The sequence below is a fragment of the Anopheles merus genome, chromosome X (genome assembly GCF_017562075.2).
Source record: "Anopheles merus strain MAF chromosome X, AmerM5.1, whole genome shotgun sequence".
NCBI lineage: Eukaryota > Metazoa > Arthropoda > Insecta > Diptera > Culicidae > Anopheles > Anopheles merus.
Genome location: NC_054081.1, coordinates 10,946,484 through 10,959,273, shown reverse-complemented (window position 1 = coordinate 10,959,273; position 12,790 = coordinate 10,946,484). Strand labels below are relative to the sequence as shown.

Sequence of the window (12,790 nt, the reverse complement as noted above, 5' to 3'; positions counted from 1 at the left end):
CCAGAACCGTAAACGTGCCCGATGGTTTGGTTAAAATAGCGTAACTCTACCAGTTTTCGGCAGTGTACCTATTTTCGGCAGCGTAACTAAAAACGTGAAATTTTACAAAAATGTAATAAAAAATGTTTGAAAACATAATTTTGAAGTGAATGTATCCTAGTTTTTTTGTCATTCATGTACGAAGTTTCCCATCATTTCATTGTGTATTTTCCAAAATATCAAATAAATTGTGCAGATTTCATTTTTCGACAGATTTTGTGATAAAGTGAACCAGAACAGTAAACCAATGAAAGTGTGGTTTTTATGAAAGATTTTATACTCGAATAATTTATTCTTACTTGTTTGTAATTTTAAAACCACGATAAACATCTTATTTTTCACTTTAAATGCTGCCGAAAACTGGTACAATTATCTTACCCTACTTTGGCAACGATTTTTCTGCAAGCATTAAAATTTAAAAAAAAGTCGTTGCAAGGACGCGTAGGCATTTGTTCGCGTCTGGGAAGGTTCGAGCCGCTAGCATGTTTCATGTGCCTGCACACACACCCACCCACCCACCCACACGGTTGAATAATTAAAGCGACGGGAAAGCCGTCCACTCCGGTGCCACAAACAGCAGAAGAAGCCCTGGCAAAGGGATGGGAGACGTCTAGCGTAAAACGCGTATATCCTGATGCATGCATGTCTCCCCTCAATGCCTCTTCTGCGCGCTGGGAAGGGTGGCGATTGCGCAGTAGCCACCAAGGGTTACGCTTGCACCGTGTTGAACGGTATTTAGTTATACGCAAGGGTCCTCGAATATAGGGCTCTCTATCTACATACAGTCAACCAGCAAAAAGGAAAAGGGAAAGGATACACATCTGACGTTTTTTTTGTCTTCTATCTTCTCAATCTTGTATGTGTGTGCAGTCGCCAAAAATTAGTGAATAAAACTTTTTCCAGTCACAACAATTTCACACGTCACGACAATAAAACGGTCTGCACGTGCCTGGTGCAGTGGTGCTAGTAGTGCTTTCCCATCTTCCTATCCTGCACTGCCTGTTTGCATGGAAGCCGTGAGCAGGCACAACATCGTCTGACGCCACGCCGTTACAGGAGGAAGGATTGTGGGCGGGCGAAGGAGTGAGACTGTAGTTTCCAAAATTTGTGCGTGTCGCATAGGACGCTCGCGATGAACTCGACAACCGTACCGACGGCGACGGCGGCAACGGCCGGTCCCCCGAAAAAACCACCCGTGCCCGTGAAGCCCCGGTCGATTCCACCCCCGCCGAATCCGCACATGGCGTCGGCCGCACAGCACAACAACACGCCCAAGGGCGGCATCCGCACGTCCCTGCTGGCCCAGCGGCTCGAGGAAACGTTGCGGCTGGGGCTGGGCGAGCTGGACGCGACACCGCCGGGCCGCCTGCCGAAGCTGAGCGCTGCGGGCGAGGACGGCAAACTGGGGGACGGGGACAGACACAACAAGAAACCGTCGGGCGAGGAGCACAATCTGCAGGCGGCATTACAGGCAGAGATGCGTCGCCAATGCGGCAGCATAAAGGCAAGGTTTCTGCTCGAACGGCGACTACCTCAGAATGGCTGCGTTGCAAAGGATCCAACCGGACACGTAAGTATTGGGGGTGTGTTCTGTTTCTTTAAATGTCTCTTTACCAGTATACCAGATTGGGCAGACAGTGTGCGAGTTCGATTTCCAAACCGAAACGGACAAGACCAGATATAAAAAAAACAGTAGGTATTGTAGGTATTGAGATGGGGACGCAATATTAGTAGACATTTGATATGTCCACATTTACTAGGCTCATTTACTTGGCAGAGCGGCAGGGGTGTTGCTCCGTTAACAAAAGGAAACAATTTACAACAATGAGAACGGTTACAGAAAAGAGATGGTCTATACTCTAGAGCAGTCTGCAGTGCCATGCCACAACAATCAAGGTGACAGGTTATACCCGCAATAATTTTTAAAAAGTACTCCAATTCCATAAGTATACGTGTGGAATAAACACACGGAAATGTGGTGGATAATCTTAGGTCCAGGTCTATGAAAATGTTGCGAGAACATTTGTTGCCAAATCATATATAATGGAATATAAATGCTAAATGATAATTCATTTGATCAATATAGTGCAGCCACTAACAATTTAGTTATAATGTGAGTTTTAAAACCGTCTTATGTACAGCAGATATTAGTAAAATTATTATCCAAACGTCAACGTACGTTGTTTACATGATCGCTTTTCAATGAAGCATCCTATTGGAAAAAATCTATACATAACATTAAACTGTTGATTTTGCTATTAAATGAGTAAAACAAAGTAAAATAATGGATATGCAACAAGAAGCAAACAAAAAATTATTATTTTCATCATTTTTTAGTTTGTTTACATTCAATAACACTTCTTCTTCTATTTTTTTCGTCGTGATATTCCTTACTATGTTGCGGGATGCTCGATAATCAGAGATTTGACCGCCTCTTTTCGAGGTAGACATAGTGGTTGTCTATTTCTCTTAGTAACATTTCCTTGGGGCCATGGCTATCATATAGGATGGCCATAAAAAATGTAAACAAAAAGTGCTTGTGCACCCAGGGAATGAAGGGAATAAACAAAAATGGTTCGGCACTCAAAGTGTTCATTATAAAATGTTTTCATTGAGCAAGTACGTGCACAGTTTTGAAAATAAATAGAAAAATCCAGAAATGTTGCCGCGACAAGTTCATAGACCTAGGTCATACAAAAAGATCGCATGAGCTAACGGTTTTAATAGAAAAAAGTTTGAAATTTCACATTTTTTCATAAACATCTTGCGAAAAATGTCAAGTTTTACTTTCGTTCGAATTGTAAACGCAATTACACTCCCCTCTACGCCCTTCCTCCACCCGCCCTCGCTCAGGAAAATCTCATTTCCATTTCTACGCACCGAACCACCCACCGCCCACCATCACCGCCGCCGAGCTGCCAAATGTTCGTGCTCAACGCTTCCATTGGCAAATGTCAACAGCAGGGTGACCAGCGCGTGTTTATACGGGCGCGTTGCGTACCTACAGCGGTACGCGTACCCGTTCTGTCAAAGCCGCTGGCAAAAGCAACAACAGCAAACAGCGCAGCACAGGCACAAAAACACATGACGCTTGGCGTTCAGTTTCGCTTGCTATTGTGCGTGCGTGTGTGTTTGGGTGTGTGGGTGCGTGTTTGGTAGGGAAATGCGGTGGTGCAGTATTGAACAGGGCCGTGTACAGCAAGCGATCCCAACTCCTGTTTACGGTTGCCCCGGAGCGGCGGCAGCAGCATCACGAAAAGGAATAGAGTGAACAACGGCGGGTGTGGTGTGTGTGTGTGTCCGTCCTATGTCGCCTCCGTGTGTTGAAGAGTGATACGCCCCGAGAGAGAGAGAGAGAAAAAGAGAGCAGCAAAAAAACAAGAAAGTTCCGTACGAACCCGCACCCGTTTTGTTATTTTTTTTGTTTAACTCTCCCCCGTTTTTTTTTTGCTCAATCTGGCGTGGACGGAAAATGTTCTCCAGGCAGCCGTCGGCACTGGCAGTTTGCCGCTCGCTCAACTATTTTTGGCATTGATTTTACGACCGCAAGTGTGTCTGGTGTGCAGTACGGTGCTCTGGTGCTGGGCGGCTCAGTGAAAAGTACAAAGTGAAATCATAAACTCCCTCCCGGTTTCCGCGTCCCGACCTCCAGCTGCCTGTGCTGTCAAAAACCTTGAGCTCGAATGCCCACCGGCAGCGGGCAGTGCCCGGGCGAGGAGGGTGAACGCGCACCGAGCAGCTAGTCCAGTATTAGTCATTTTGTAGCACAGTTTACTCAGCTCAGCACGAAAGAACACGAAAAGTGTGCATACCTGCACGCGCACAAACACAATCCAGCGTCCAGAAAACCATCAAACGGCTGTGGTTTGCTCAATCTTCAATCCCATCAAAGCTCAAACACCTCAAACAACCCGAGGACAAAGGGAACAACAATGCGCTAAAGGAGAAAGAAGGTCGCGCGACACAACCAAACACACACACATACCGTGTTAAACACGCAGACACGCGCAACCGCGTGCGGGGGGAAAGCATGTCCAACACGGTCGAGGATGACGCCACCGGCGGCATCCAGGGGCAGCACGTACTCGAGCGCATCAGTTCGCTGCTGAACGGGGCCGCGGCCGCCTCCTCCACCACCTCCTCCAGTGCGACCGGAGTTGGTGGTGGTGCGGCGGCCGGCCTCGTCCTGGAGGACATCACGCAGTCGCGCACCGTCCACGAGGAGGAGATACTGCTCATCAACGGCATACCGGTGCGGCTGCCGGCGGAAAGCGCCGACCATGGTGCGGTGGACGAGGACGCCGCTTCGATACGGGACGCGCTGCGGGCGGGCGAGATACCGTCCATCGTCGTGCTGAACCGGATCATCGAGAAGCTGCACCGGAGCAGCCCGGGACCGGGGCTGGTCGTCGCGGTCGAAACCTCCCTCACCGTATCGAACTGCCGCAAGACGACGGAAACGTGCGTGGTGCAGCCGATCGGGAGCGGCCGGCCGGGCGACCCGGTACTCGACCCGTGGGAGGTGACCGAGGAGCGGATGGAGAAGCAGCTGTACAGCAGCCGGACGGTCGAGATGACGGAGGGCATCGGTGGCAGCTATCAGCGGGGCGTGGCGGACGGTGGAGGAGGGGGAGGAGGAGCTGGCCGGCTGGCGAACCAGAAGCGCTGCTGGCCGAGCGGTAGCGTCGATTCTGGCCAGTGGACCGAAACGGACGCACCGCCGGAAGTGAGGCAAACGACAGTGGTAATTTAAACGCTCTTGCAATATTGCAAATTCTGTGGAGAGAGAGAGAGAGAACTCACCAACATTATTTTCCCATTTAGGCGAGAATGAATAGGAAACGCACAATTCCCAAGAAGCATTTCGTATAGCTTTTACTCTTAAACGTGTCTCAAGAATGCTTTACTATGAGTGTACTAAGCCTCATAGTTTTAGCATGCCTTTTGAAGATGCTTAACAGTCTTTAAAGTTATTAGACCTTTAAAACGTTCTGAAGGCGATTATAAGACTGGCTTTAACCAACCTGTCAACGTATTCTTAAGCATGTTTTAAACCTCGTTATTTGAGACTGAGGCATCCAGATCAGCTGATCTTATTAAATGCTTATTAAGTCTAGAATGAAGGGAACAATCTATACAGGCTGTACTTGAGATACGCTATCGCTATACAAATTCTACTAAATTTCCTACCCTTTTTCCTGCGCTAATTCCTCTGCTGCACATTTACTACCGGGAATGGTTTGTCGACTGGAACTGGATCTGTATCGGAAACATACCTGAACCAGGTCAAATTATTGTTCGAAATCCGAATCAGGAACAGTTCCAGGAACAGTTCTTAAAAACAAATGAAATCGGGAGCTATTTCTGGTTCAGTCAGGACCAGTATGGGTTCATGATAGGTTCTGGAGCTGGTGTGGGTTCATTATCAGTTCCAGTACCGTTATGAGTTTATGATAGGTTCCAGGGGAGGTATGGGTACATGATCAGTTCTAGGACCGATATGATATTAATATTAGTAAGAATTCCTGGATCGGTTTTGGATCAGTATCGGTACCTGCACTTGCATAGGTTCAGCGCCGGTTCTGAAGGCATTAGGTCATGTGCAGTTCTTGAACCAGAAAAGGTGATGTATTGGTGTCAGGACCTGTATGGGTTTGGTTTTGGTTTTAGGTCTCCTAAGGAGTGGTCGGCATACGCAAAACGTGTAGCAGCGGTTGTCATTTGCCATTATACATTTAAGCTTCTTTTCCTTTTGCCTGCAGTGGGTGGTTATTCTTCAAATTCTAAACAATTTTTTCTTTTTTTTTTAATCATGTTGCTATTAACTGATATTGTATCAAATCAGTAATACGTATTTAAAGAACTGTCAAATTCAGAAAACCGCAAATGTCGAAAATTGCATACACCATGTCCTGTGTATCTCGGAGATTATCTGTGCGTGGAGAGTCTTCAAATTTGTTAGTCTGCACAAGTGCTTCCTAAAGCAATGTGCTGTTTAAAACTATGTTAGCCACACATATATCACTGCAAATCGACTGAACTTGTGATCAGGAAAGTCCTCCTCATCTTAAGCCAATGGAATACTTTTAATTGCACAAGATTGTTCATTTATGTATCCAATATGTGTCAGCCATGTTGAAATCTTGCTGAGCCAATTCATAGTTTACATGCCAAATAGAAAAATGGTAATTTTTCAAACGTTTTTCACGTCGTGTTTATTATGGCATAGCCTTGAAAAAGCTTTTGGTGCAAATTGAGGGCGTTCAAACAAATCTATGTTTTAAAAATAATTTATAATTACTAGTTAATAATTTAAATTAAAAGGTTTAATATTATTGTGGCACTTTGCTATTTTGCAATTTATTATAATGTATGTCAACAGTGAAATTTTCTTGGCATGGATTTCTGCTCATACGCGAGCGATTTCATCAAAAAAAAAAAATATTAAGACAGCATAATAACTCTCAAATCATTCTTACCATTATTACGACTTCATATTCGTCTCTTCATTGCCGTCTCAAGAACATATCCACAGCAATAAGCTGTAATTTTGATAATTTATTTGCACGTCACGTCTGAAAGGTCTAGAAATGGTTTTAACAAGTAGGCTTCACAGAAACCTGTAGATGGGCCCTTTCAGTCTTAAGAGAGTTTTATTATAGTCTTATTAGGTCATACAAGACATTCAAATGGAAAAGGAAGGCTTAATGGGATAACCGTAACAACAACGTTAAAGCTATGATAAGATTTACAATGTCTAAAATGTTAAATGATGATTTTTCATGTCGTTTTTTCTCTTTCTCTTTCCCGCTTTTGTTCTGTTTTCCCCTCCCTCATTCGCCAGGATCCGGCCCTGTACGCCAAAGCGGACGATCTGCTGCTGCACTACACCGAGGGGAACCTCATCTCGGGCACGCTCGAGGGTCTGCTGACCCACTTCACGCCGACCGGTTCCTACCTGCCCGACCGGTCGTTCATCTTCACCTTTCTGCTTGCCGCCCGCCAGTTCCTCCGGCCGGACGAGATACTGGAGCGAACGCTGCGGGCGGCCGTCGCGAACGGGGGCACCGCCAACCTGCCCCACCTGCTCGCCGCCTGGATGAACGACTTCCCGTACGACTTTCGGGACGAGCGGATGATGCGGCTGGTGCGCAGCTTCACCGAGCAGCAGTCGGCGGGCGGGGGAGGCCCTCCACCACCCACTGGCCGGCCGCACGATCCGCCCGATCGGGGGAAGGCGCGCGAGCGCAGCACGCTGTCCCGGGCGCTGCGCCGGCTCGCCCACCGGCTGGCCAAGCTGGAGCGGTACGAGGTGGAGAAGGGCCCGCTCGGGCCACCGGCGAAGGGGGGCGGGCTGGACGACTGGAAGACGGCACCGGCGCTGGTCGAGCTGGCGAGCGGGTCGCCCGTCCTGATGGCGAACACGCTCACCGCGATCGAGGCGGAGCGGTTCTCCTTCATCGGGCTGGAGGAGTTCTTCCCGCCGAGCGGCCAGTCGGCCGGCGCGTCCTGCTACCGCGGGACCGGCCCGACCGGAAGCAATCTGCTCGCGTACGTGCAGTGGTACAACCGGCTGACGTACGTGGTCGCGACCGACATACTGCGGTCGCCCCGGAAGCGGCACCGGGCCCGGGCCGTCGAGTTTTGGATCGAAACCGGGCGGGAGTGCTTCAATCGGGGCAACTTCAACAGCCTGATGGCCATCATTGCCACGCTGACCGGCGGTCCGATCGGGCGGTTAAAGAAAACGGTAAGTTCACCTCCCTTGTGTGTGTGTAAACAGATCTGTATCTGTATCTCTGTCTCTCACACAAACTCTTCCGATTTACAGTGGACGAAGGTTACCTCCTCGTCGTCGTCCCTGCTGTCCGGCATGACCTCCTCGAGCATGATCTCCAGTGCCAGCGGCATCGGCAACAGCTCCTCGACCTGCAGCAGTGCGGCCGGCGGTGGCCGGCAGCAGCTCGCCATCCTGGAGCACCAGGCCGATCCGACGAACAACTTCGCGACGTACCGGGCGACCCTGCACGCTGCCGCCTGGCGCAGCTGCCCCGCCAGCGCACGGTCCTCCTCCACGTCCTCCTCCTCCTCGTCCAAGTCGTCGCGGCACAACTCCTCCTGCTCGTCGGACGACGGCCAGGGGCCAACGAGCGCGAAAAAGGGTTCGGCCGTCGCGGTGCTGCCATTCTTCAGCCTGCTGCTGAAAGACCTACACTTTCTCAACGAGACGAGCGGCAGTTCGATGTAAGTGGTTGCTCCGTTTGTTGTACGCTTGCGATCTGGAACAGTTTTGGGCGGTTTAATCCATTGCCCATTGCCTGGTTGGTCCATTATCATAAGAAAAAGTGGCAGGAGGAATCTATACTTCACACTGTTTTACGAAGAACAGGAAAAATGGACTATTGGCTTCGGAGCCACCGTTAGAGTTACCTGCAGGGACATTGAATGCTAACGATTGTAAAAGAGGCAATGGTTTTACTCACTATTTTAAGGTATCAATTCTGGAGCTGATTCGGTTGCTGGAGTGGACTCCGGAGCCGATTCTGGAGCCGATTCCGAAGTTGACTTCGGAGCCGATTCCGGAGTTGATTTTGGAGCCGATGTCGGAGTTGAATTCGAATCCGGAATCGGCTCTGGAATCAAAATCGGCTCCAGAATCAGAATCGACCAGGGAATCGCAATTTATTTCCGGTAACAGTATCAGAATTGACCTAACAATGCGAATTAGCTCCGGAATGAGAATCAGTTCTTGAATTAAAATAACAAGTTTCAAAATCCTTTTGAAGATGCCGAAACCGACTCCAATACCGAAGCCAATTCTGATTTCGGAGCCGATTTCGGTGCCAATTCCGGAGCCGATTCCGAAGCCGATTACGATGCTGGAGCCGATTCCGAATGTGACTCAGGAGCCGATTTCGGAATCAGAATTGGCTTCAGAATTGGAATTAGCTCCAGAATCTCCATGAGAATGGATCGTTTACAAGAAAATTAGGATTCTTTGCGGCTATCAATATGTAGCATCATTAGATCCAAACTTCTCTTATGGAGATACAGAAATCAATTCCGATTTCGAAACTGATTCTGATTTCGGAACCAATTCCGGTTCTGGAGCCGATTCCAGTGCCAATTCAGGAACCAATTCCGATTCCGAAGCGGATTACGATTCCGGAGTCGATTCTGGAACCAATGTCGGAGCCTGACTATCCGCAATCGATTCCAAAATACTTCGGAGCTAGCCAGAATTGATTACGACGAAAACTTCATAATTTCCATCACTAATTGAAACCCATACTATGCTTATGATTAGGAAGATAAGAGGTCCTGGCAAGCCTACTGAAGTATTTTTATAGAAGGGTAGCTTAAACGCGTGAAGTACGACTTAATACTTTGATGACAATTATCACATTTTTCTTTTTTACAAGCAACTTCTGTTAATTTAGAGCAGATTACGATTTAGTTCATATGGTCAGGTTCAGATAGGTTCCGAGATCCCTACTCTAAGTATCACAGTTTTATTTCGCTCCTTATACGTGCATTAGTATCTAATTAGCTTGGCACGTGGCAGCCGGAGTGTCAAATCAGCAAACCGCTGCTGCACACCTTTTCGCACCTAATTCGCAACTAATTGCCCCTTCTCCTGCCGTTGCAGCCTGCCGAACGGGCACATCAACTTTGACAAATGGCGCCAGCTGGGCGAGCGGCTGTCGGAGGTGCGCCGCTGGCAGCGGCAGAGCAGCTACCAGCGCCGCTGCCGGGTTGGCCGGCGCCACAAGTCGGTCACGTCGGCGGAGGTGGCGGCCCTGCGCGATGCGATCGAGCGGGGCCCAACCATAGGCGACCGGGAAACGGCGGCGATGCATGACGCGAGCACGAAAGCGTCCACCGGCCGGGACCAACTGGACGCCGGTGGTGGTGCTAACGACGACGGAGAGCGCGGCGCAGCCGCCCTGGCCAAAGTGAGCTATGAGCGGGAGGCGCCGGAAGGGGCGGTGGAAAAATCGCACTGGAAATCATTGCAACAGTATCATGCTTAAGCGTAAGAGAAAAACGGGGAAGGAGCGACGAGCTTCACAGTCACACAAAGTCATACGAGAAGCTCGTTCGTGGGGAACAATGAAATCGACAGTATAGGCAGACCGTGTAGTGTACCGCATAAGTCATTATCTATTTATTTTATGGATGTTTTTTTATATTTATAATACGGCAACCAGATGGATGTGTATGTGTATGTTTTATTGAGGGAGTTCATTTTTTTTTATTGCAAAAAAAAAAACCCGCAGCGATAGATGTTAAGGCAAGCAAACATAACAAACACACACAGCTATGCAAAAAAAGAAGAAAAAACACAAAAAATGGAACAGGTCACAGGGGGAACGAACGAGGTATTGTGATTTTACAGCTTTTTTAATGTTAAGGGCAGGGTTTAGTGTTTAGGTTTTTGGTCAGCATTTTGGGCCCCACAACAGCCCAACACTAACGGACGGTGCATAATTTGTAGCGTTGCATAGCGTGCAGTGTGGGGGGCATGGTTTCGCTCCCACTCCACTCTACCCGCGCCAGCCCACTAGTGCTCCCCTTCCAACTCTACATGGCCAAAAAGGGGGGGAGAAAAACGGAAACAGAAGAAAACCCGCACAGCTTTTTACGTGATTGCCAATCGTTTTAGTATAGATAGGGTGCCTGTGCATTGCCAAGAGAACCACAACTACAAACGAAACACCTCCACAAACAAACCACAGCGAGTAAACGAAAACCCCCCAGGGCTGCACATTCCGCGACGCGTTTGGTCTGTAGTCGCGAAGAAGGAGAATGGGATCTGGAGCGAATGAAAAGGGAAGAACTATACGGTACGTACACCAAACCCACATACACACACAGATAATCTCAGTAAACACACGGAACCCGATCGCATTTTTGCCGCGCGACCACCCACAAACCAACGTGCGTGCGGCCGCCACCTACTGCGCGTTTTGCCGCCATCGCATTGCCCACACGCGCTCTGTGTGCGCGTGTGTGTATGTGCACAGGGTGCATTTTTTTGTTAGTTTGTTTGTTTGATTGTTTTATGTTTTAGCTTTTAGAAACAGCACGCGTGTGCTACTTCCAGAAACAGTATATTTCCAGCTGTTCAGCTATTCAATCTCAGCAGCAAATTTGGCGTCCAAACCAACCCCTCCCCATCCTGGGTTTAGACACCGGACCCGGAGAGCGGGGAGGAAGAAGAGCGCCAATCTTTAAACCGTGACAGAGGCGGACAGATGTACGAATGGTATTATGAGTTAGTTTCAGGATTTTTTTTAAATGTTTTATTCTCATGTCAATCATCCCATCCATGACATCCGATCAGCAAACCGAGAAACGATGAGGAAGAAGAAAAGGGAGATGCCAAATAGTGAATGTTCTTTTCTTTTTTTTTTTTGAAAGTTTGCTTAACTCTCTAAACCACCGTAACGTCCTCAGGCAGACGGAGCGCGCCTTTGTTCGCTTGGTGGAATGATAGGAGGGTAACACTAGAATAGCACAAAAAGAGAAGAAAAGAGAGAAGAGAGAGAGAGAGAGAGAGAGAGAGAGAGAGAGAGAGAGATAGAAGCGAACAAAAAGGAAGAGAGAAGCGAGGGAAAGAAAGAGAGAAAAGGAGAACGATAATAGAAAAAAAACCACGCAAAATATTAAGATTTCACTTTCATACCCTCCTCGACTCTTCTTACTAAAACACATCAAGATCCCCCCATCCCTTCCTTCTTCGCTCGTCATAACGAGAAAAAAACCGCCGGTAGACTTTTTTACAAGAAAAACAAAAACAAAAACTCTAGCCACTAACGGCAAACGATTAGTATTTCCGGATAGTGTGTAGTGTCTAGCGCTAAAAAAAATGAGATAAAAATGTAACAAACGAAAACGAAAAAAATACTTCACACACTCTCATTCACAACGTGAACAAAAAAAAAAACAAAAACTCAACAAACAAAACACAATCTTGCTTACAGAACTCGACTCTTCATAATGACATAATCATAAACATAATTTCAAGTCATCAAGTATTCATATGTACACGGTGGAGTTCAATAAATAGACGAAGGCTTAAATTATTAATAACCAGACTAGTGTACTGAGGTTTCTCTATATCACGAGCGTGTGCTAGGGTTTCAAGCATCGCACGTTCTGCCTCATCCGACCTTGCGGGATAAAATCTCTATTGAGAATATAACCTTTAACAACTACAGGGGTATTACGGTGTTGAATACCGTCTATAAAATATTCTCCCTGATCCTTCAGGATTGCCTTGTCCCGCACGTCGAAGAGATAGTCGGAAGCTATCAAAGAGGATTCTGAAACGGAAAATCAACTACTTATCAGATCTTCACCATGTGGCAAATCTTAGAGAAAATTGCTGAATATAGAAACGACACATACCATCTCTTCATTGACTTCAAAGCCGCATATGATAGCATAGCCAGGGTAAAACTGTACGACGCTATGAGCTCATTTGGAATCCCGGCCAAACTGATAAGGCTAGTTAGAATGGCTATGACATATGCCAGGTGAGGGTGAATGGAAAACTCTAAGGACCTTTTGCTATCACCAAGGGTCTGCGCCAGGGGAACGGGCTTGCCTGTCTCCTATTTAACCTGGCACTAGAGAGTGCCATCCGCGACTCGAGGGAGGATACTACGGGAACCATCTTCTATAAGTCAACCCAGATCCTGGCATACGCTGACATTATATACATCATTGGTCTGCGGTTCTCTTA

General features: G+C 47.7%; 1 protein-coding gene across 2 annotated transcripts; it reads left to right on the top strand.

The window, feature by feature from the left end:
* Positions 1-789: 789 nt before the first annotated feature.
* Positions 790-11,623, top strand: LOC121592702 (ras-GEF domain-containing family member 1B-like). 2 transcript variants are annotated; one of them, XM_041914422.1, is made up of 4 exons: positions 790-1,609; positions 6,884-7,789; positions 7,871-8,283; positions 9,689-11,623. In XM_041914422.1, exons 1-4 carry the CDS (start codon positions 1,172-1,174, stop codon positions 10,071-10,073), a joined length of 2,142 nt encoding a protein of 713 aa, XP_041770356.1. In that variant the 5' UTR covers positions 790-1,171; the 3' UTR covers positions 10,074-11,623. The 2 variants fall into 2 exon arrangements, with proteins under 2 accessions (XP_041770356.1, XP_041770348.1); XM_041914414.1 differs by lacking the exon at positions 790-1,609 and adding an exon at positions 3,075-4,783.
* Positions 11,624-12,790: the final 1,167 nt, after the last annotated feature.